Below are 25,144 nucleotides of genomic sequence, written 5' to 3'. Positions count from 1 at the left end.
AGAGAAAATTAGAAACCACCAGTTACGTCGAAGAAAACATGGGCTAAAATTAGAAAATAAAATACTCTCTTTGAACCTTTTGGTCGCAAAACAGGATTTGTTGCAATAGATCGTCTATAGCGTCAAAAGGGTGATAATATCATTGCTAACATCTTTAATGAAATTCAAGTAAAATTCTTGTACGTAATAATTTTGACTTTGAAATTTTAACTTCGTCCTGTGCCAAAACTTTCAAAGTCTCCAGTGATAATTAACTTTTCGTATACGAATCTTAAATGCCAACTAGTCCAACGGTTGAGATAATTGATAATAGAGTGTAGAAAATTTTGTTATATCAATTAGTCATATACATAACATATACACAGCCAATTTTTTATTTCAAAAAATAAATTATAATATCTTTCTTTCAAAACAAAATATATTTGTGATAGGTTCAGTTGATATGCTTCTCGACACTCATGTATAAGAGATAATAGGTTCAAAAGACATGTACAAAGAGAGGAATTGTTGTAAAAGATAAAAAAATATATATTTATATAAATATTTGTTAAATATATCTTCCCCTCATTTGGTGTTACTGATAGGGTAAGTTCTTGTATTATTTTTATTGGTCAATAATCTTGGGAAGCTGCAATATTATTTTCCTTTGTATAAGTCTGGAAGAGATAGTGAGCTTGACAGATTAAGACAAAACTTCTTCTTTGGCGGCAACCTAGATGATAATTATAATAATAATTAAAGATAAGGCAAATTTTCTGCGTGGAAAGACTATTGAGCCAATGTGCTAAGTGTTGATCTTTCCACATAGTTGCTTATATCTACATCTACATATATATACTTTTCACATAGTTGCTTATATCTATATCTATATCTATATCTATATCTATATATATATATAGATAAGCATAGTGTTGCTTATAGCCAAGACAAGGCAATTGTATTTTTATAACCTTTTAAGCATAGCGTTGCTAAAATCTTAAAGCTACACTCTAATAATTATTTACTTGTTATGGGTCCTTTGTTGTTGATTGTGCTTTCATATCTTTTTCATCATCAATTGGAGGTTCTTGCGTTGGCTACTTCATCTGATCATGGTACACTTTCATAACCTTCATTATTAATCTCCAATATTTCTATTTCTTATCTATATGCTGAATTATGGTAGTTATATAATCTCAATGTTGTATACTGACCAATCTACCTTGAACTTTCGGCACCATGGCCACTGCAAAAGAACTCTTTGATTGAGCCAAAATAATAGTAATAATAATAATAATAATAATAATAACTACAATGACAACAATAATAATAATAAAGAATTTTTTAAGTCAATCCATATATTTTATTTAATTTGTTTTAAATATATGTATTTGATAAACAAATATTTCAATTTCTATAATTTTTTAGTAAATATTTTTCCAATTTGAAATATTTTGTTGATTACACATTGTGATCAATCAAATATAATTATGTTTAAAGCAATTAAGTGAAATATATTGATGAATTGCATTATGTCCGAATTGATTAATTAAAACTCTATTTTCCTGCCACGTTCTTTTATTTTTTCCAACTTTTGATTTCGAAACTATGTTTTATTTTTCTTTGTTGAACATAGCTATGTTGTGGCGCTAATATGCTTTTACATGTCAGTATTGTTTAGTTTAAGCACTCTCAACATTTAAGAAACATTTTTTTACAAGATTTTACTACCAGGTTTTGAACTTCAAATATGGAGATATCACTAATGATTTAAAATATAAAACTAAATATTTTGTAATTGACTAAGGGTATATTTTTGAAAATTTACATTAAAAGTTGTTGGAAACCAAAAAAAAAAAAAAAAAAAAAAAAAAAAAAAACTATAGTGCCAAAAGAATTCCTCTATTTTTATTTTTGTTAATTCACTCTTTAAAATATTTGTGTTTTGTCTCGGGTTCAACTCCCCAATGATGAGGAAAAAGTCCAAAAAATTTAGTACTTTAAGCGACTTAGTACTTTAAGCAACTAATATTGCTGCTTTTCAACTTTAAGCAAGTCGACAGCCTCTAGAAAGCTATCATTTAAGTTAGTGCTACAACATAATTGCTAGATTTCTTGATGTTATATACAAACATAAGTCCCTTTTTTATGTGAGCATATGTATTTTTTAAAAATGAAATATGGCTATAGATGATAGATTTTAAAAAAAATATCGTCCATAATAATATTATATATATATATATATATACATAAACCCTGTTCACATATTCACCCTTCTCTTTATGTAATTTGCAGATTTTAGCTACATGAAATCTGTATACAATGCCACTAATCTTCCATTAAAAGAAGAGTATGACTATATAATAGTGGGAGGTGGCACAGCAGGCTGTCCTTTGGCTGCAACATTATCAGCGAACTACTCGGTTCTTGTCCTTGAAAGGGGTAGTGCTCCTCTTTCATACCCACAGCTGGTCTTGACCACAGATGGGACAGTAGACGTTCTCTTGCAGGAAGACGATGGTAAAACACCTGCTCAAAGGTTCATTTCAGAAGATGGTATAGCAAATGTTAGAGGAAGAGTCCTTGGTGGGAGCAGCATGATCAATGGAGGATTCTACTCCAGAGCTGATGACCAATTCTATAATCAATCTGGCATTCATTGGGACATGGATGCTGTCAAGGAGGCATATCAGTGGGTTGAAGACACTATTGTTTTCCAACCAAATCTTTTGGTTTGGCAATCCATTGTCAGAGAAGCTTTATTGGAAGCAGGAGTTGATCCTGACAATGGATTCAGTCTGCAACACTTGGTGGGAACCAAAACTTCTGGTTTAACCTTCGATAATGAGGGAAAGAGACATGGAGCTGTGGAACTTCTTAACAAAGGCGAACTGAAGAACTTGAAAGTTGCAATTGAGGCCTATGCAGAAAGAATCATATTCTCTTCCAAAGCATCAGGTGAGCAGCACAAGCATATCATCTATTCTACATTTCTATATATAATATTGTTCTACTATCCACTAGGTGTTAACATCCAGTAGAAAGAAAGTATATATATATTGTTTTTTTTTTTTTTTTTTAATATTAATGCTCTATACTGCAGGTATATCAGCAAGTGGAATTGTATATAGTGATTCAATGGGGAGGACTCATGAAGCATTGATAAGAGACGAAGGAGAGGTGATATTAAGTGCAGGGGCTATTGGGAGCCCTCAGCTTCTTCTTCTCAGTGGAGTTGGTCCACTTCCTCATCTTTCGTCACATAAAGTTCCGGTAGTCAGCCAAAACCCCAATGTGGGAAACTTTATGGCAGATAATCCTCGTAATATCATCAACATTGTTGCCCCATTTGCATTGGACGCTTCAGTTGGACAGGTTGTAGGAATTACTAGCGATTTCAATTACATAGAGGCTGTCTCTTCCGTTACCTCATTTTCTTTTCCTCAACCTTTTAGCTTTTATCCAAACAATACCGGTCCCTTAGAATTGAGCGTGGCAACCATTGTTGAGAAGTTCTCCGGACCACTTTCAAGTGGATCCCTCCAGCTGGTTTCATCAGCCGATGTCAAAGTCAGCCCAACTGTCCGATTCAACTACTTTGAAGATCCGAAGGATCTTGCTCGTTGTGTAAGAGGAATGAGGTTGGTTGGTGATATGCTCAAGACCGACGCCATGGAAAGGCTCAAGTTAGAGGATTTAGAGGGTGCTGATGGTTTTAAGTTTTTAGGACCTTCTTTGCCAAGAAACCTCTCCGATGATGCATCAATGGAGGCGTTTTGTCGAAGCACAGTGACGACCATCTGGCATTACCATGGTGGATGCTTGGTGGGAAAGGTTGTTGATGGCGATTTGCGAGTGCTGGGTACAAATTCACTTCGAGTGGTAGATGGATCCATATTCAACACATCACCCGGAACCAACCCTCAGGCCACCCTCATGATGATAGGCCGGTATGTATACTAATCTTACTCACCAATATGCCTTTTTCTTTTTTATTTTTAAACTTCCCTTTTTTTTGGATGAAATATTTTATTTTTCACTTGGTTTTGTCGTTTTGTGAACTTTGTGCAGGTACATTGCGCTTAGGATGTTGCAGGAGAGAGCAGCGAAATAGATTAAGCATTGTTTATCATATATATACAATATAAAATAAAGAAAATAGTAAATCAGGGAAAAAAATTTGCTAAACGACCATTTTGTAGGATGAGCATGCTCAACATCATTGTGGTCCGTATGCAGTCATATGTAATGTTCTATACGTGTAGCAACCTGATTTTTATTTTTATTTCATATTTGAGAATGGGATTCATACTTTTGTTTATTCTATGGAAATATCAATCAATCACTATAATACAATAAATTTTTAGAGATTTTTTTGTTTGTTGCATTTACTCGAAAACCAGACTTGTGACCAGTTAGTTATGTCATAAATAAATTAATCGAAAAGATTATCTATCATAGCCTTTTTTTCTTTTTTCTTTTTTTTTTTGGCCCCTTTTGGGTTAGTGAACTTTTGCCATAATCGCTTTTTTGGCCCCTGGGGTTTAAAGGTAAATCCGTCATGGTTGACGGACAATCAACGTCTAGCAGCAAGTGCTCCCTTAAAATATATATTTTTTTTGAGCAAACAAATATTTTTTAAATTTATATATATATTAGTTATTTATATTTTTTTCTGTAGCAATTTAAGTTGTGCACCTTTCAAAATACAAATTTCTTTTTCCGTTTGTTCAATTTTGATTTTTTTTTATTTTATTTTTATGCTTGACTGTAGTGTTTATTCAATACAATAGCTTGCACTATATTTATTGAAAGTTGTGCGGTAAATATTTTAGAGTTAATTATAGCATTAATGTTAATATTGGTAAAATCAACATACCTTCTTTATAGATTATTTATTTTATAAAATTTTATTATTGTAGTTTATAACTGCTATATGCTTTGTTTTTAAGTTTTAATTTTTATTATATATTCTTGATTGTAGATATTTTTTAAATTTGAGATATCTATGAAAAAATACGTCAAAGTAAAATCGAAACAAAAACTATTTGAGATATGAAAAAATAGTCAATGACTTCAGTGAAATGTTAACGATAATATCGAATTTTGATGAACATCAACCCTGATAGAGGGGGAAAAAATGTCGCCGATTACTGCCTCTCTTTCCGTCTTCCTTTTTAAAGAACACAATTAAGAGAGAAAACAAAAACAAAAACAAAGAAATAATAAACCCAAAAATGCTCTTCTTCTTTGTTGGAGGAATACAAATGCCGAAATACGGCGCCAAAAGATATATTGCTTGCCAGTCGCCGGTAGATCTATTCGAATACAAGAAGGTTCTGAAGGTGTTCTTGTCTCGTGTCTGTTTGTCTGTCTGTCTCTCTCTGTACATATATATATATATATATACACACAAACAGAATAATAATAAATTCAATTGGCAAAAGGACGAATCGCTACCTAATTAAAAATAAATTTAAGCTTTAAAAAAATCTTTCACCGTCATAAGTCCACTCTCTCTTCAACACGACACACGGTATCTACACTAGCACTTAACAACCAAAATATATATATATTTGTAGAAAGGGCAACATCCACTTAAAATGAAACGTGTACGATTTGTGGTATCTCCAAGTGGCAATCCATCTGAAACGTGTGTGATTGTAATATAATTTCATTCTTACATTATTTGTTAAGTTTTCTAAACTAATAAATAATTTTTTATTTATAATATTTTTTAATATTTTAAATTATTTTATTATTATTGTATTTTAATTATTGTATTTTTTATATTATTTTATTATATTAATTATTTTATGTGTAAAAATTTATATTTTAAATTAAATATTTATATAATTTTATCATATCTCTATCCATGTCAATATCAGTATTTCCATTGATATTTTTATCACTATCCATAGTATTATCATTGGATATAATTTTATATGGTTACTAAAACAAAAGTAATTATGGTTTGTATCCATGATAAGGTTAAAGCTCTGTAGACATTTTGTCTAGTATGTCTCGTATTGGTGTCCAATATATTAACGTATTGCCTTGAAGAATATTCTAGTGGAATATCCATAGATGGATCTAGAATAGTTGCTAGAGGGTAATGGTTTGCCCTTGAGTTCAGACAGAGATGGAGGATTTGGAACAAAACAGAGATAAAAATTTGAAGTGAGTAAACAATAGAATAAAATTTGAATTTCAAAATTCTCAACTCAAAAATAAATTTGACTTTCATATGGTGATAAAATGATATCCTAGAATAAACAAGATCTAGATCTCCAACCTTAAATATTGTTAGAACTTTTTCTAGAAGTGAACAATTGTTTTTCTTCATCGGAAGATATATTTTCCTCATAAGACAGCCGAATTCATATTTCATTTTTAAAACTGATCAACATGAAAGAGGAGGAACATTTTGGAGAATAGATATAGAAGAATGAAAAAGGTTAATGTCTTTGTTTTAGCTAGGAACATTTTTTTGAGAGTCCTTGGAACTTGATCAATCGATCCTACAAACAAGATAATACGGTTAGGATCTGAACATAGCGGCCAACTTCAATGAGTTTTTCTTCTTCTTCTTCTTTTTTTTTTTTTTTTTTTTAAATAATTTGTTGTTAGCATTGTTAGTCTTTAAACTATACTTATATATATAGTTCAATCCTTGAACTTTTTTAACACTTTGATTTTTAAATTTTAATTTTTGTTATATTTTGGTTCTTAAAACTGTTTTTAGTAAAAATTTTATCAATTCAAAAATATACAATTCATTGGATGTAATATACACTGATTTTATAGCGATGTGAAATTATGCAATTTTGTCATATTCATGCTGCAATAAGTGCACTATATACTTTCAAATTGCTAAAAATTATATTCAAAATAATTTCAAAGATAAAAATGTAACAAAAACGGAAATCAAAACCAAAATGCCAAATAGAAAGTTTAAGAATTGAAGTAGAAATGTAAACATAGTTCAAGAATTAATCGTTCTAATTTTGGTTTTTTTTTTTTTGTTTTTTGGATAATTCTAATATGCTCAGCAGATTTATTCCTCAATGATCTCCAGCTTACGTAGATCAATTTTTGTTCAACATATTTGACACTGTAATAATGGCAAAATGGTTTAAAGACTTGAGATATTTAATAGCAACATCAATGCAAATGATGTGACATTTCATTCTTACAAATTGCAATACAAATGTTAGGTCAAGCTCAAAATGCAATATCGATGCCATAAAAAGGACAATGGGCAACATTTCTGCCATTTTAATCCCATAAATACAAGTCTAAGTTGCCACGTGATCCTTAGACATGCACATTGTCTAAACCAATTAAGAATATAACTAAAAAATTTTGGACATCACGGAACATTTATTTGTAACTTCCCAATGATTTTCCTAGTAAATTTTAATGTAATGTGATAAAATTTAATACAAAATCAAGATTGAAGAATTAAAAAATAAAAATAGAATCTTATTTTGTTATCTTTAAACAATTATTTTTTCAAATCTGCGAACTTCTAAATTCCAATGATGTTAAAACAGCTTATCAAATCTGATGAATTTTGTTGAGTTTTTTATTATAAAATTGAGAGATGAGAGAATAATAATGTATTTAGGACAAAAGCAAAAGAGACAGCAAATATTTTATTATCTTAATTTTAAGATAAAATTATTATATCCTATAAAATTATAAAAATATTCCATATAAATAGGTTTAATGAGTTCCAATAGTTTTCACCTATTAACATCTATTTTTTTTTAACGTGTCTTATTGAATGGTACTATACAGACCTAATCCAATATCATGGATCCAAACCCATCAATTATTATACGGGTTCATATCGTATTAATGAATTAATGGATCGTGTGGCATTTTACCAGTCCCATATACACATAACTATAATTTATATATAGGGTGTAAATGTGTCTGATACCTTTTAAACTACCATAGACATCTTTTTTATTCCAGCTAAAAAAAAACAGAAAAGAATGAGTGTCTCAATTCGATGTCAAATATGTTTTCTTTATAATTTTACTTTCCCTTTCCGGAAAAAAATTTAAAAAAATTGTTTATAACACATCAGAACCAGGTAAAGGTTTTACGGAGAGGTTTAATTTAAAATAAAATAAAAATGCGAGGTCCTGAATAGTTTCCTTTCTTTCCTCCTAAGCGTCCGAGGCTTCACTCCCTAAGTCCCAGGCGGCCAAGCCTAGTTTGCAATCACCGGCGATCGATCTCCAACAATGTTAAATCACCGGCAGGTAATATACTATCTCTTTCTCAAATTTATATCGCTTTCGCATGAGAATCGATTTTGATGAGATATCTCACATCCTCCCCTGTTTTTTACCGGAAAAATTGATTACTCACCCATAGTTTTTTCATGGGGCATTTGCTATAGTTGTTTGCTTTGGCTTCGCCATATTAGTTTTTATTTTTTATTTTTTATTTATTTTTAATGATAATTCTTCCACTTGAGAGTTTATGTGTTTGATATTTGTAGATTTATAGGATTCTAGCTATAGTTTTACAGGCTAAAGTTCTTAATCCAAACTGCCAAAATGCAAATATGGTGCTTGTTGTTGACCGAGATAAGTTTTTATTTATTTATATATATATTTTTTAGAGTTGTTTTATAGTTCATTTTTCTTATTCATTGAGAATTTGCCTGTAAATGCTCCATGATTTAAGAAACAACGTTGCTATGGGTACCAACACTTTTCATACGCAGATTGTTATTGTCGCAATACGTGAATGGTTGGACAATTAATGTTTTAAAAAAAAAAAAAAAATAGTTGAACCGTAAACAAGCCAATATAATAGAATAATAGCTTGCAATTTTGGTTCCCAAATCTTTCTCAAATAACATGGCAAGTCTGGTTTCGACCTCATGTCAGAGATGACAGACCATGATTCATTTGGGAAAAGATTTGGGGGGCCTAAAATTTGGGATCCCTAGCATCTTGCATATATTTATTGTATATTAATTATACTTCGCCATTTGATTAGATCTTGTTTAGCTTTAGTAATATATTTTGTTGCTAAGCACTACCGTGATTGTGTGTTTGTGAATCATAGATGTATTGCTATGGGTTGTATTAAGCTAAGTTGGTGCAACATATGGCTACTGGCTGCTTAAATTTACTTTTCTATTCTAACTTTAAATGATAGATGAAGTTGAGGCATCCTGTAAAGCGTCAGTAAACAGATGGATCTTGAATCCAAAATGTTTGAAAACGGATAAGATGCTTAGATATCTGAGGCCTTGGTATTTTCTGATTGACTCTTTTACTTTTTAGTTTCACAGCTTTTACATATTCAAATAATCAATAACTGGTATCTATCTTTTGTTCAACGAAGGATTTGTTAACTTTCTTGCAAATCTGAGTTGGTTCCCATTGTGTGGTTATTTTTGATTTACTGTCATGTGGTATTGTTTTCGTGGAAAGAGCAAGCATAGTTGCCTTTGGCATTTTGTTATATAGATTGTTTTCATTTTTCACATGGTTTTGGCATTGTTAAATCTATTTCTTCATAATCATACCTGAACTATGGTTAAACTGTAGTTTTTTTGGTAGTTGATTCTACAAATGCAAATATCAGTTTGCTCTGTAAGATCTTTAAGTCTTGGACTTGCTTTGAGATTGAGTGTCAAGGGAGTCCAGTGAAGAGAAACTTCAGTGTTGGGGTGTATAATCAATAATTTGAAAATTTTATTACACATGGTGGAAATATAATGATAGTAGTATCAATCAAGATCTGTCACCTTCTCTACATGTTAGTTTTGTAATTTGTTTTCTGTGTTTTGAGTCCATGACTTAAATAATTTGTCTTTTTGCATCTTGGTTCACTGTTCATTAGAGCCTCATATTGGGAGAATCTTGTGAGGTTTAAACACAGTGATATAGCAATCAGAGCTTCATTAAATCCTTCTGATCATGAGATGGTCACCTTGAAGATTCCTTGAAGGAATTGACTCAAACATGTACAATTGTATGTTTACGAAGTGTCATTTATAGGACATGCTTACGAAATGTGATATGTAGGATACAATTTGAACTATTATGTATTATTGTAATGAACGTTAACATAGAGTTCGAGATCTGGTTGGATTTGGATTTCAAATCTGAGGATCAATTAACGTTAACATAGAGTTCGAGATCTGGTTGGATTTGGATTTCAAATCTGAGGATCTTTCTTAGATCCATTTTTTGGATAAGGAGATTTCAAACTAAGAACAAAGAATAAGAATTAAAAATTAAAAATTTGGAATTATTCTTTTGATTGATAGATATGGATTTGATCTTTGGCATTAGTCCTAGTGCTGAATCTAATTGGATTGTTACTTAGCAAATGAACTGTCTAAATATCTTGAAAGTATGTGACATTTGGAATGAAATTGAACAGTAGAAGAGAGAGAGAGAGAGAGAAGCTAGAATTATATTTTCCCCCCTTAGTCACGTTGTTGTTGTTTTTTGTTATTTTATTTTATTTGAATTTATTTATTTTTATTTTTTTATGGTTATCATTATTTATTTTTGTTTTTAATAAATATGAAAATGACTTGAGCTCAGTGAAACTTTTCTTAGACTCTCAATCAAGGTTTTCCTTTGTTTTTTTTTTTTTTTTTTTTTTGGGTTAAAATTTTTAATGAGTATCAGGGCCAAGAGAACCTGGTGGTGCTGTTGATCCCATAACTTATTACAAGCTTTGGTCTCATTTTCACTTTTTTTTGCAAGAGCTCACTCCCTCTCACTGTATCTGAGAGTCACCATCTCAGTGACGTCCAAAAAGGGGAAGGCATGGAGTTGGATCAGCTTCTTCAAAATGCCTCCCGTTTGAGACAAAGAAATGCATGTATATACCCTTTTGATTTGGATCTACTGAGGGATGCTTTTCATATGAGGGAGACAACTCCTGTTTACCAGCCTTTTGTAAGACCTTTTGGTTTTATGGCTATCTATTTTTTATTCCTCCTCTCTCTCTCTCTCTCGTTGTTTTTGTTTTTTCTTTCTTCTTCTTCTGGGTGCCTTTGGGGATGAGGGCTTGCTTAATATGAAATTTAAGGAACGCTTATATGGAAGTTTTCCTTTTCCTTTGTAACTTTGTAATTGATATGTTCTGATACTGAGAAGTTTCCTACTTTGGTGGTTTTATGTGCAATTTACGGAGGATCTTGCTGATATTATGTATTTGTCTTACCAGAAACGATTTTGTAATTTCTGTATGCATTGACAGGCTGAGAAGGGCATCCCCACTGCAACAATAGAGTTAAAAAGTGACTAAAGACAGAGAGAAGGGGCATAGAAAACACAAAGACCAGCACAATTAGAAGGATCGTAAGAAGAAGACATTGTCACACTGTCACAAGGGCAAGAGCAGTGTTAAGGGTAAGAATATAAATGATGCTTATGGGTTTAGCCTCGAGGACTTGGAGAAACAGCAGGAGATGGTTTGCACACCATCTTTTCTTATTGCCCTCTGTTGATTGCACGTCCTAAATTTTGTTGCCATATGTTGATTGCATGATTACGGTTTTTCTTTTTTCTTTTTTACTTTTTTATGAAAGCATTTTTAATATGCTAACAACTTGCCGGATGACTATTAACTGGGATGCCCATTTGAGTGTTGTATTCTTTCTTCCATGAGCTATTTTTGTCTTTTTGAGGGAGGTGAGGGGCGGGATACCCACTACAGAATTAGGCAAAAGTAAATTCTGCTCGTTTTCTCTGGCATTTGTATTGATATCAAGTCCTGTGGCCATTTTTCCAAGTTTTTCACCACCTGACATCTTGAATTCTGTTAGGGCTCCCGCATTCTTGTTAAGACCGCTCAAGTCTTGGTATTACATTTTGAGGTACAAGATCTGCTGGTTGATTTAAATGTGAGTCAGGGAATAGTGCAAAATTGACTCTGTTTGACTCTCTTCTCTTAGTGCAAAGTAGCTGGCAAAAAAGGGGGAGGGTGGGGGGTGTGCAAGTGTAGGTGAAATCCTGGTTAGTTTATGCATATTGAGATATTCGTAAATCCTGTGTGTAACAGGATTTCTTTGTTGCACACTAATCTTTCTACCATAAGGGCTCTGTTTACAGTTGATATGGATCTGTAAGATTTATGTTTCAATTTTTGTTTTCAATAGAGTACTCAGATCTTTTTGGATCATGGGTGACTGCTCAAATTTCGAGTGCTACTTTATGAATTCTCTCGTGTTACCAGAACCATTTTTTAAAGGGAAGTGAGTTTCACATATTTTTGTGGTTTTATAATTTAACTTGAGCATATATGCTTTTGTTAAATAAAAGATTTCTTTTTTCTTAATTTTGAGTTTTATCATTCCAGGTTTCTCTGCATTGCTTATTCATCAAGTAGCCCAAATGCAGACAGCAACTTTCGTTCTCTGCAAAAATGAATTTATTTATTTATTTCTAATTTTTTTTTTTTTTTTTCTTCTGGAAGCCAATTCAACCAACCCCTTTTCTGCCAATCCAAACGAAGCCATATATGGCCACATCATCTAGCATCGCTGCCATACAAAGGGCAACAAGCAAGCTCATTCGAAGTTGCAAAATGTGGAATGACATCCTATGCAGAAAGATCGAACCAAATAAATCACCTTTTCGACACAGGAAATGGATTCAGCATAGTCCTGCAACTTGCCATGTTCAGATATATTATATACCCTCATTAAGAAATTTTTCCATGCAATCACGACTTCCAATTCCCAAAACATTAATTCCTCTTCCCCCCAAAAAAAAAAAAAAAAAATTTAATAATAATAATAATAATAATAATAAATTTAAATTAATAACTAAAATAATTTTTATTAAACTATTAAATAATCAAAACTCAAAGTTATCTTTAATATGACAATACTTTGAATAGCTGGTGGTAATATCCTCATGTTTAATCATATTATTATGCTTCGTATGTTAAGCATGAACAATAAAAATGGTAATTGATTCTTATTAAAATTTGTTTTGCGGTCTAATCGATATATCATTTTATCTGGAATTTCTTATTTCGTTCATTTCATTCCTGTAAACTCCTCTGTTAATTATTTAAAAAAAATAAAATCTCGAGCTAGAGATGATATTTTTTTGAGTTCTAAAATCTTGTATAATTTTTTATTTTTTATTTTTTGAAGATGTAAAAATGTTGTGAATATTAGGAAGGTTGGGTAATGTTTACTTGTACATACAAGTCTACAAGCAAAGTAAGCTTTCACTTGTACATATCATAATCGTATTAGCCTACAAAAAATGCAAGCATGTAGAAGTGTAAATGAGTTGAGTTGAATCAAGTATTGACATTCCTAAATTCGGCTCATATGATTTTATAAGTATTTAAGATCAATTTAAGTTTATAAAATTTTGAAATAATTTGTTCAAGCTCAACTCGGCTTATTCGTTAAAAGCTCGATTTTTTAGCTCAGCTTGATATGTTATGTTACAGCATAAAAAATAAAAAACTATAATTTTTTTTTTAAAATAACAATTTTAACATTAGTTATTAATAAATTTCATATATTGTATTAATTTTATTATACAATTAGTTTATTTTAAAAAAAATTATAAATCCATGATATAATTATTATATGAATGCATATAAATAATAAATTCATGCTACTTATGAGTTTGATTTATTACTTAAAATTGGCTAACGAGCTAGTTTCTTGTTTAAATTCTTTTTTTTTTTTTTTTTGGGTTCAAATTCGAGTAAGCTAAAATAAAGTTGAACTCAAGCTGATAACGATATATTTTGAGCCTGTTTGCAACCCTATAAGTAAGTAAGCAAAGCGTTTATTTGACCAAACCATTTTCCACTTAATAATGAATATAAAATACTATGAATAATGAACGTAGAAGATGTACAATGTGTAAGGTCATTACTATGAATATAAAATACTATGAATAATGAAAGTATAAGATGTACAATGTGTAAGGTCATTACTATTATCAATTATTATTAATGCGTTTCATTTCTAAATTAGCAGGACAAAATAGTATTATATGAATTTTGACACAAATTATATGAAAGATATGAGTTGTGCATGCGGTGGATCTAGAGTGAATTATTGCTGATTTTTTTTTTCTTTTTGTTCTTTAAAAAAAAAAATTGTTTATATTATATGAATTTGTAATAAATTACTAATCTAGAGCATCTCCAATAAATTTTTTTATTGAAGTTTATGTGGCAAGAGTTTGAAAGGTGTTTATACTTATGTGGTATTCTTTTTATTTAATAGACAATATTACTTCATAATTTTTTTCCAGTGGATTTTATTCAAAGTATGATGAAGTGCTGATATGTAATTTTTTATTTTTAAATTATATCTAATTAAAACACAAAAAATTGAAAAATGAAAAGCTGATTGATGAACAAAACCATAGTGTTTTGGATTGCTTGTCAAACTTCTATAATATTCATATTTCAAGGTACGTGGCCGTTATTAGGTGGTTAATTGAGGAATGACCTTTTCTTCTTTCTATATGAAGGTCTTCTAGAAATAAAGATATGCTTACCCTAAAGGACGTGCCAGCTTGATGAACAGAAAGAAGGCAAAATCAAAGCAAATTCATAAAAGTAAAGAGAAATAGGAAAAGCTTTTTCTATCCTTTCTAAAGGTATGGATTTTGTCTATGTTTGCTATTATTCTATGATCATTTGTAAAAAAAAAATTTCCCTTTCCCTTTTATACAATTCAAATGGAGGTTTATTGAATCTTTAAGTTAATAAATATATAATTTTTTTTTTCTAGAAAATGCATATATAGTGTTGACTGGTAGCTTCACTACAACCATAATTTATGAATCTAAACCAATTAAAGCCTTATCTAATTAAAATTAAACCTAATTGAAATACAATAAATTGAAAAATGAAAAGACAATTGATGAACGAAACCATACCAACAAAACCTGCAACTTGATGAACAAAGAGAAGGCAAAACCAAGGCAAATTCATAAAAGCAAAAGAAATAATCCTTTCTAAAGGTATGAATTTTATCTATGTTTTCTATTATTCTGTAATCATTTGTAAATTTTTTTTTTCCCTTTCCTTTTTATGCAATTCAAACGGAGGTTTATTGAATCTTTTATTTAATAAATATATAATCACTTTTTTTTTTTAGGGAAAAAGCATATACGATGTTGAGTTTTAGCTTCACTACAATGATAATCTATGAAACCTATTAAAGTCATGATTTGCTACTTAGAAATTGCAAAAAGATAAATCAAAACTAGAGTTTAGATTTTAAATAATGTATATTTTCTTTTTTTCTTTTTTTTCCTTTTGGTCAATATATGATAAATACACAAAAATCAATAAAAATAAACAAAATACTGACTCAACCTATCTATCAGAACTTTCAAAAATAGATAGTGTTTTTACAGCTCATTACTACATTAACTTGATTAAATTAATGCAAAAAACATTAGAGATGATTTTTTTAAAATCCTGTTTATTTATCTAGCATAATATTTTTAAATAGATAGAACCAATAGACAGCATAATAGGAGAAACTCTTCATTATGCATGTAGCGGTGTATATATATATATGAACATGAATAACTGATTTTTTATTTTTATTTTTTAGAAAATGCAAATATAAAGTGATAAATGAAATATGATTAATATTGGAATATTTTAAAGATATCTTTTGCAATTTTTTTAATGGAATTCTAGATAATTTTAGTATAAATATGGAAAATAAGAGCAAACAAATGTCTGTTTTTTTATAATTTATTATTTTCGGATGAAATATGTTTTCTTATATATATTTATATGGAAAACTAACAATATACATAAATGTATGTTTTCGATAATTTATGTTTGCGATAATTTATTTTTTTATTTTTTAATAAAATAAATTATTAGTATTTGAAGATTTTAAAAACGATAATTTTTTTATTTTTTTATTTTTGGTGAAATCTTCCATAAAGTCGATAACTTTTAGTATACAAGGAAAACTTAAGAATCGATCAAACTAAAAAAAGAAAAACAAAAAAACGCAAATTTAAAAAAAATAAAAATAAAAATAAAAATAAAAATAAAAAAGAAAAAGGGAAAAGATTACCAAAAAACTGTATTGGGGGATGCTCTCTCTCTTCCCCCCCCCCCCCCTCAAAAACCACCGTCAAAATCAAAATCAAAGAAAATAAAAATAAAAATTTCAGTTTCGTTGAATATTGGTTATATGCGTTGTCAGATTGGGCCAGAATCTTTCAACAGTAGCCAATCCACTTCCACAACTCTGACTCTCACAACACCACCAACTTGTCATATTCTCATTAATCCTCACCCACGTTTATAAAATTGTATGCGTCTAGCCGCTTCTTCTTCTTCTTTTGCCGTCTAGAGAGTTAGGGTTAGGGTTTTATTTTGCTCCTCCTTCTACTCTTCTTCTATTCCTACTCATCATATCACTAACGCAAACAAAAAAGCCAAATTTTCACTTTTCGAATCTAGGCCACGGCTGCCGCAGGGTTTGTAATTCCCATTTTTTCTTTTAATTCCATGATTTTAATTTTCTTATAAATTCTCAATTGCACCATATGATATGATCTGATTTTGTTTTTATATTTTAGATTATGATTTTGAATTCGTCCGTCGAAATCATCATCATCATCATTATCATCGAATGGAATGAATTATTAATTAATAAAATAATTTGTTTGGCAGAGTTATAAGTTTGTTGAAAGAGCAATTAAGAGTAATTAGTTAATTAATTAATGCCAATGTCGTTGTCGTCTTCGTCGTCGAGCTCCCATTCTCCATGTGCGGCCTGCAAGTTCCAGAGGCGAAAGTGCACTCAAGAATGTATATTCGCACCGTATTTCCCACCAGACCAGCCTCAGAAGTTCACCAACGTTCACAGGGTATACGGGGCCAGCAACGTCGCCAAGCTCCTCAACGAACTCAACTCCGTCCACCGCGAAGACGCCGTCACATCCCTGGCTTATGAAGCCGAGGCTCGGCTTCGGGACCCCGTTTACGGTTGTGTGGGCTTCATTTCTATCCTACAGAACAGGCTCCGCCAAGTCCAGAACGATCTCTATGCTGCCAAGAAGGAGCTTGCTGCATATATAGGCCCTCAGGCCATGATGATTCAACCCCAACCCCAACAAGCAGCTGCTGCAGATTACAACATCAACATGAACATGTCAATGCCCATGCCAATGTTGGGAATTCCCACCGGCCCTTCTCAGGGCAGCGGCGGCGGCGGCGGCGGCCAGTTGCTGATTCGTGACTCACATCTACAGCAGCAACAGATGTATGAGGCTCAGCCTCAGCAGCAGCAGCAGCAGCAAGAGCTTGTAAGGTATAACAGCAGTAGTGGTGGGTTTGATCCAGTGAGTACTTTGGGTAGAGGGGGTGGTTTTAATAATCATCAGATGGGTGGAAATGGAAATACTAGTGCCATGAATAATATGTCTCCTTCATTGGGTTTGGACACTTTCGATCAGAATGTTTATCAGATTCATCAGCCTCCCACTCAGTATCATCATCCAATTGAGTATCATCAGATTCAAGCTCAGCTTTTGCCCCACCAACAACCACAACAGCTACACCACTCTCACCATAAATCTGTACCTGATGACAGTCAAAGATGATTGCTTCCTTCATCTTTCCTTTAGCAAAAACTTTCAAGCCTAGGTGAGGTATCTTCTCTTTCTTTTGTCTATTCTATTTATATTTAATATGTATTCTTTTAATTTATTAATAAGGTATTGATTGTTGAAATTCAATTACATATATACAAGAGTGGATTATATATATATATATATATATATTCTTATTAATGATATCTAGATATTTGATATCAATTTCTCATAAGAAATTCCGTACTTTCTATAGCTTTTGGCTGGTCATGGTTGATTGCATGGACAAATTTATTGCTCTTTTGCTTTCTTTCTATCCTCTTATCTTGAAGGATTTTGTTTTCTTCGTTTTAATATATAGTCTCAAGTTTTTCTCTGGATTACATAATGACTATCTATAAATGAAAGCGTGTTTCTGGATTTATGCTTTTAACTGTTTAATGCTAAAGTAGTCTTTTTTGTTTGCTGCATGAGTATTTTTTTTCTCTTCTTTTTCTTGTTGAATTAAGAAATCTATTGACATGTATGTTAAAGCGAAATTTGCATTATTCGGATGTGAATTGTGTATGTATGAGCAAATGCATTAATTAATTTCATCTTTGAAATATCAGGAAGAGTAAAGACAAAAAGTTTGATTGTGCAAAATAGACGCAGTTGATGTAACTAACTAGGAAAGCAAGTGTTATTGGATTTACCTGTAGTAACCAATCACTTTCTTCAATAACGTGTCAGATTTCCTCTTTCATCTCTTCTAAAACCACCAAAACTTAATTATTTATGTGAATTTGACTATGTGTTATCAAAACAATAAAATGATCTTCTCTTGAATAACGCAAATGTATTATTTCATTACCTCATTAGTTAGCTTGCATGCTAATCCACAATTGAGGTAACTTGCTTATCCCCATTTCAAAAGCAGTTGATAAATATATGAATGAGCTTCTGCAAAAGTACCTACCTCTTTTGGTCTTTATAATATTTGGAATATGGTTTTGAGAACATGGACTGCAACATGTTAATTAAATACAAATTATATGAAATTGGCCCATACTGTAGCATTAATGAGTAATATGATGATTTAATTACTTGATAGATATGCTGCTCCTGACTTCTCCTATTTGTATTTAAATTAATTAACGTAGCTATATACACTTATTAACTTTATGCTTTTCTAACCCACTAATCCATAGTAACTTATTGCATATGCTTTACGTTGCCTTGTTCTATTGATCATATATATATATATATATATATACACATAAGGTTTTGCTAAAATGAGTAAAAGTTTGTGAAATTTTTTGCCTTTAAATTGTATATGCAAATATTACTTATTATCTTTACAGCAAACTGCTGCCAATGTTGCCTTCTTTTCTTCATTTTTCTGCAGTGCATATATGCAGCATACGAGTGAGGATACTAAAAGAGAAATTCATGTATGAGATGTAATGAGATGTAAGAAGTTGGTATGGGAAAAAAAAATATATGGATTTGATTTTAAATAAGGCTTTGAATGTGATACAGTTTGAAATGTAAGATCTAGACTGATTTTCAAGTACAGTCTTCTTGTTAAATTAGACAATCCATCATTTCTTTAATACAAATATAATTCTAAACTTCTAAAAGTTCTTTTTACACTTTCCCAATGAAGTGTTGCTATCATGCTTATCTCAATTTTCAATGATTATTTCTATTAGTATCTAATTTTGTTGTCATAGTAACGTGTCAAACATTTGTTTTAGTTCACGTAGATTAATTATTAAAATATCATCATGTTAATTTATATTTGCGGAAAGAACTTTCCTACTTTATAATGAATTTATCTCTTTTGTTGTGTGAAATTTAGTGATCATTTCTGTATGTGTTGACAGACAAAGAAGGGCATCCCTCCTGCAACAACAAAGCGCTAAAGAATGAGTTCATAGACAGAGAATTCGTAGGTGTTAGAAATAAGAATAAAAATCACTACAACAAAGAGATTTTTAATTTGTCAGTAGAGATGGCTAATTCTGAAATTTAATTTGTTGCCAAAAAAAAAAGAAAAAAATGATGTGTGGCTATATTAAGATCTCTTCTGAACATTTGAGACAATGTACATATTTTGTTGCAACAAATATATAGCTACGACAAAATGGTCGCTTTATTTTAACTCAATCTCCACCTGAAAGTAATTCACAAAAAAAGTACCAATTTCGAATTCTCAAAGAAGCACAAATGAACAACAATCTGAATTACATAATTAACAATTCACTTAAAAATGTAAGTTATATGTATATATATATATATATGTATTTAATTAGTTCTTAAATCTTAAAGTTGGCTTAAATTCAATAACACCTTTTGTTTAAAAAATATAATTCACTTGTTTTAAAAGAAGGTTTCCATCTACATCTATATTGTACATTCACACCATTTTAAGATTAAAATAACTTGCTATTATTTACATTCCTACAAAATAATGTGTTGAAATGAGCATTCCAAAAACTTTGTGGATTGTTAAAACTTTTTGCCATATCAACTCTCATGAACGTCTGTTAGATAGTATGATTTAGTAAAACAATTATTATAAAAAATTAATATAGTTTTTAAGAAACAAATGGACAGATAATACATCATTATCAACTTACATATTTTACATATCATTAATTAATTAATTGAGATTTAAAGATAATCATTGGAAATTGATTTTTTGATTGTTTATAGAATAAATATTCACGCTATATAGACTACAAAGTTGAGTTATTTAAGACACTCCGAAAAGTTAAGATGAATTATCTTTAAAACAAATGCTGAAAAATTTCAAAAGAAATTAAAATAATAAAAGTCTTTTTTATATAATTTTTATTATAGATGGCAAAAGAAAATGGCGCATCTAAAAAAGGAAAACTAGAAGACCAATTAGAAAAAAATGGAAAAAAAAATTGCCAAAACTCTTATTAGGGAATGCTCTCTCTCTCTCTCTCCCCCCCCCCCCCCCCCCCCCAACAAATACACCAATACAGACCTAAACATTAACCAGCAATCCCAATTCAGAATTCATTTATGCCTCGATGATACATCCTCGCTTCTTCCTTTACTGTCTAGGGTTAGGGTTTTCTTGAAACTCGATTTTGCTTTTCTAACTCTTCTATTCCCACTCAACACTTACACAAACGAACAACTCCAATATAGCTAGGGTTTGTAATTTTCTCCTTCTCTGTCTCTCTCTCTCTCTCTCTTTAATGTATTATTTTTTAAAATTTTTTCATATATATATTTTTCACGCTAATTCCTCACTAAAGGCTGTGCCGTAAAACATGATTGTGTTTTTTATTATTATTATTTTGTATTGATTGGAAATCATGGAAGAATTATTGTGTTGAAACAGTCGCAAGTGATAATTGTCGATGTCGTCGTCGTCTTCGTCGAGTTCTCATTCACCATGTGCTGCCTGCAAATTCCTTAGGCAAAAATGCACTCAAGAATGTGTATTCGCACCGTATTTCCCACCCGATCAGCCTCAGAAGTTCGCCAACGTTCACAGGGTTTATGGAGCCAGCAACGTCGGAAAGCTCCTCAACAAACTCAACACCGTCCACCGCGAAGACGCTGTCACCTCCCTGGCTTATGAGGCCGAGGCTCGCCTTCGGGACCCCGTGTACGGCTGCGTAGGTTTCATCTCTATCCTCCAGAACAGGCTCCGCCAAGTCCAGAGCGATCTCTACGCTGCCAAGAAGGAGCTTGCTGCATATATAGGCCCTCAGGCCATGATGATTCAGCCCCAACACCAACCCCAATATGCAGCTGCTGCAGATTATAACATCAACATGCCAATACCAATGCCAATGCCGGCGCCCATGCCCATGTTGGGAATTCCCACCGGCCTTTCTCAGGGGGGCGGCGATTTGGTGATTCGTGAACCTCAGCAACACCAACATCAACAACAGATGTATGAGGTTCATCAGGAGCAAGAGGTTGTGAGATTTGATCATGATCAGATGATGATGAATATTAGTATGTCCCCTTCGTTGGGATTGGGCTCTACTTTTGATCAAAACGCTTACCACATTCAACAACATCCACAACAACCTCCTGCTGCTCATTATCATCATCTTCATCATCCCACTGATCAGTATCAGCAACTTCAGCCGCAGGTTTTGCTCCACCAACCACAACAGGCCCAGCACTCCCACCATAAATCATCTGAACAAGGCTGAGGAGGAAACTTGACATTCTGGCTTTCCAATTCTTTTCTTCAACCAAATATCCACGCCTAGGTATCTGCCTAAAATACTCTTTCCTTAGCTAATGATTCTGAATGTAGTGTTGACCGATTGTGGAAATCTCTATATGTATATATAATATTATCCATGCTATATATATATATATATATTTGCATGACATATTTTACACTGTTTGCTTGCCTTGGTATCTACTCTTTTATTGACTAATGATATCTCAAAATTTTATATTATCGCTTTATATAGAATACCAGCTTGTCATGCGCCCGTGGTTGATTTCACATGAAGAAATTAATTATTCTTTTGTTTTCTTTTTATGACCTTATCTATGGTATATTTTTGTTTTTCTTGGTTTAAACACATTAAGGTCCTATTTAGTTGTTTGGCATAGCTATTGAGAAACACTTTTAAAGCTCAAAATCTTCTTATGAGAGAAAAGCGTAGCTTTTTTAGGCAACATTGCTGAAAAAGCAGAAAATTACTATAAGTAAAAGTTATTCCAAATAGGGTCTTAAGTCTCTACACACATGGAAGTGCTTGCATATATACATGCTTTAAATTTTAATGCTACAGTAGCATGCTGTGTGTAAGCTTCATAAAGCTCTGTAGCCTTTTCTTGTTGAATGAAGATATTTATTGTCATGTATATATATCATAGTAAAAGGTGCATTATTCTACCGTGGATTATGTGTGCATGCACAAATGTATATTAATGAAATATTAGAAAAAAGAAAAGACTAAAAGTTTGACCCTTGAAGGTGCAAGCAGTTGATGTAACTAAATAGGAAAACATGTAATAACTAATCACTGCCTTCTGTAGTGTGTTAGATTTCCTTCTTCAAGTCTTCTAATTCCGTATCTTATCAACATAAGAAAGTGATTTTCGCTTGAGTGCTACGAATGTATAATCTCCTTATCTCATTTAGTTAGCTCGCATGTTATTCTAAAGTTGGAAACTAGAAAAAGAAAGAAAAAGAGGAGTTAACTAGATTTTGGTAATGACTGAAGAATTTACTTTGGTAGTTGATTGAGGTAACTTGTTTATCTCTACTTTAAAACACTCGATAAATATATGATTGAGTTTTTGGAAAAGTGTGGTCTCTTCTTATGTCTTTATAATATCTGGAATATATATATGCTTTAGAGAAGTAAGATGATGATTTAATTAACTTAGGAGATGCTGTTTCCTGAGTGCTTCGTTGCATGAATTAAAGTAATATATAATTTTTGATTTTATGCTTGTGTAATCCCCTAACCCTTTGTGACTTAATCCATACTTGTTGTTGCCTGGTTCTATGGACTATGTATGTATAATGTAAGGGTTACTTAGTTTGGCTTTTCATTGCATGCATATAGTGTGCTACGAATATTTACCATACATTTCCCTTGTTTTCTTCGTTTTGTGCAGTGCATATATGCAGCATACAATCTACTGAAGATATACAAAAAGAGAAAATTCATGTACGAGATGTCATGAGATTTAAGAAGTTGGTAAGAAAAAATATGAGTTTTGAGTTTAAATAAGGCTTTCAATATTACCGATACTATTTGAAATGTGGGATGTAGGCTGATTTTCAATTGCTAGTCTTCCTCTAAAAGTAGATTAGTACTCATGTTGTATCAGTACAGGCCGTATAGTTCAAATTTTGGAAACTTCTAAAGTTTCTTTTATACTTTCCCAATAAAGTGGGGCCATTGTTCTTGTTATTGTTTCATTAATCATTATTATTAATTAGTATCTAATTTGGTCCTTGGTAGTAATACATATGTCAAACATTTGATTAATTAGTTCTAGATAATTAGGTGTTCTTTAAGGAAGTGTCGAATTTTTTTGCGGGAAGGTGATGGAGCTGCTCCTTACTTAGTACTGTAATTAACCTTTAAGAGGGCTAAAATGTCCCTGATATCATGCATATATGTTTTTACATGGATTTATTGTGTGGTATATGTGTTTGCATTGTTACTTGTCGGGAACTTCAAAACTATACTAATTGAGTTAAAAAAGGATTAATTATTCCAACAAAATGACTGATAAATTTTTTGGGATTTCCTTTATACTTTCGTTAACAGTGCAATATCATATATATGTAGCGGGTCTCAGTGTCAAGTTAGGAGGATCGAAGAATTGTGGAAATATATATATGATAGTTTAAATGGATGGCCATTATTGCTGCCGCGGCGATGAGAAACGCTTGTTGCTTTGCTTTGCATGAGTGTTTAATTAGGGATTTTGAATTTGTTTGGTGTGATTTTTTTTAATTATAAATTTAAGTTATACATATATATATATATATAGATATATTCTTTTGATGATGTGGTTGTGCGCTTCACACAATATATACTAATGGAGTGCTTAACATATCAAAACTCATAGAGACATAATCAATACATTCTATATATATTTTTTTGAAAATGATGACTGCAATAGAACTAGTTTATTGTCTTCACCTGAAAAATATTAGGATATATGTGGAGAAGCAAAATTAGTATGGAGATTGACCTTATATCTATGTATATATATATATATGGATATCGGTAAATTCTTTTGAAAAAAAATCAGATAATATATTTAGATGCATATCAACAAATTAAAAGTTTGTAAATATCCACATTATAAAAAAATTATTTATGTATGTTATTTTAAAAATATCATACTGTGATATGTAAAATTAGACTAGTCTAAATATGAAAAAATTATTTGTTAATTAAGCAATTTAACATCCTATTATGACAAGCATCACCTAACAAGGAAAGGAAAATAAAGTTAAAAGTGCAAAATGAAAAATTTTATGATATCCGTGCACAAAATGTATATTTTGTTGATTATTACACAATTTCTAATTTAAAAAGGATGAGAAAAAGGTGTTTCGAACTCAAGAGTGGATGGAGAGATATAACAACTAAATAAGTCGAAAGTATCTTAAAGAATTTAAGAGAGGGAAAAAAAAAAAACAAAACAAAAAAAAAAAAAAAAGAATTTATCTTTGTTAAATGTAGAAAAATGAGGTCAAAGAGCTTCTGACACTGACCTCTAATAATTAACAAAATAGTTTGGTTTGGATATGCTGACGTCATATCTTCAATAATTTCTGCTACGTTTAAGGTGTGTGGCTGTAAATGGTTTGTGCAATATTTAAGAAGAAATAAAACTTAGAATTATTTAAGTGTAAATAATTTTTTACTTTTTTACGGTGTGATAAATTGTTAATTTATGAATGTCAACATCAGATAACAGAACATGTCATTTGAAAGAAATTATTACAGTATGATCATTGTTGCTCCATCTGTTGTGTCAGCGAATTAAAAATTTTGAATATTCTTATCATATAAAAACTC

At 31.2% G+C, this 25,144-nt stretch overlaps 4 protein-coding genes across 8 annotated transcripts; all 4 read left to right on the top strand.

Annotated features, from left to right (window-relative positions):
- Positions 1-900: 900 nt before the first annotated feature.
- LOC107414388 ((R)-mandelonitrile lyase 3) lies at positions 901-4,347 on the top strand. 2 transcript variants are annotated; one of them, XM_060816721.1, is made up of 4 exons: positions 901-1,094; positions 2,275-2,937; positions 3,092-3,929; positions 4,051-4,347. In XM_060816721.1, the coding sequence occupies exons 1-4, from the start codon at positions 1,010-1,012 to the stop codon at positions 4,091-4,093; spliced, it is 1,629 nt and encodes a 542-aa protein (XP_060672704.1). In that variant the 5' UTR covers positions 901-1,009; the 3' UTR covers positions 4,094-4,347. The 2 variants fall into 2 exon arrangements, with proteins under 2 accessions (XP_060672704.1, XP_060672700.1); XM_060816717.1 differs by having other exon boundaries at positions 3,083-3,929.
- Positions 4,348-7,957: 3,610 nt separating this feature from the next.
- LOC107414417 (mediator of RNA polymerase II transcription subunit 19a) lies at positions 7,958-11,632 on the top strand. 4 transcript variants are annotated; one of them, XR_007243178.2, is made up of 4 exons: positions 7,958-8,255; positions 9,166-9,262; positions 10,734-10,928; positions 11,233-11,632. XR_007243178.2 is itself a non-coding variant. In XM_025068749.3 (3 exons), the coding sequence occupies exons 1-3, from the start codon at positions 8,238-8,240 to the stop codon at positions 11,278-11,280; spliced, it is 261 nt and encodes an 86-aa protein (XP_024924517.3). In that variant the 5' UTR covers positions 7,978-8,237; the 3' UTR covers positions 11,281-11,632. The 4 variants fall into 4 exon arrangements, 1 of the variants encoding a protein (XP_024924517.3); XR_007243177.2 differs by having other exon boundaries at positions 10,656-10,928; XR_007243176.2 differs by lacking the exon at positions 9,166-9,262 and having other exon boundaries at positions 7,971-8,255; positions 10,656-10,928.
- A 4,495-nt stretch (positions 11,633-16,127) lies between these two features.
- Positions 16,128-19,095, top strand: LOC107414165 (protein LATERAL ORGAN BOUNDARIES). The gene is made up of 2 exons (XM_048467305.1): positions 16,128-17,646; positions 18,979-19,095. The coding sequence occupies exon 1, from the start codon at positions 16,722-16,724 to the stop codon at positions 17,601-17,603; it is 882 nt and encodes a 293-aa protein (XP_048323262.1). The 5' UTR covers positions 16,128-16,721; the 3' UTR covers positions 17,604-17,646; positions 18,979-19,095.
- Positions 19,096-20,974: 1,879 nt separating this feature from the next.
- Positions 20,975-23,362, top strand: LOC107414156 (protein ASYMMETRIC LEAVES 2). The gene is made up of 2 exons (XM_016022255.3): positions 20,975-21,844; positions 23,217-23,362. Exon 1 carries the CDS (start codon positions 20,975-20,977, stop codon positions 21,782-21,784), a length of 810 nt encoding a protein of 269 aa, XP_015877741.2. The 3' UTR covers positions 21,785-21,844; positions 23,217-23,362.
- The last annotated feature ends 1,782 nt before the right edge of the window (positions 23,363-25,144 follow it).

Source organism: Ziziphus jujuba, chromosome 1 (assembly GCF_031755915.1).
Source record: "Ziziphus jujuba cultivar Dongzao chromosome 1, ASM3175591v1".
Taxonomy (NCBI): Eukaryota; Viridiplantae; Streptophyta; class Magnoliopsida; order Rosales; family Rhamnaceae; genus Ziziphus; species Ziziphus jujuba.
Note: the sequence above shows the minus strand (reverse complement) of the source record. Positions and strands in the feature narration are given on the sequence as shown.

Bases quoted from the DNA above. Each gene is read 5' to 3' on its own strand.
- LOC107414388 (XM_060816717.1), top strand. From the start codon at position 1,010: ATGGGTCCTTTGTTGTTGATTGTGCTTTCATATCTTTTTCATCATCAA. The intron at 1,095-2,274 runs GTACACTTTCAT...TGTAATTTGCAG, and splicing joins GGCTACTTCATCTGATCATG to ATTTTAGCTACATGAAATCT. The intron at 2,938-3,082 runs GTGAGCAGCACA...TCTATACTGCAG, and splicing joins ATTCTCTTCCAAAGCATCAG to GTATATCAGCAAGTGGAATT.
- LOC107414417 (XM_025068749.3), top strand. The intron at 10,929-11,232 runs GTAAGACCTTTT...ATGCATTGACAG, and splicing joins CTCCTGTTTACCAGCCTTTT to GCTGAGAAGGGCATCCCCAC.
- LOC107414165 (XM_048467305.1), top strand. From the start codon at position 16,722: ATGCCAATGTCGTTGTCGTCTTCGTCGTCGAGCTCCCATTCTCCATGT.
- LOC107414156 (XM_016022255.3), top strand. From the start codon at position 20,975: ATGTCGTCGTCGTCTTCGTCGAGTTCTCATTCACCATGTGCTGCCTGC.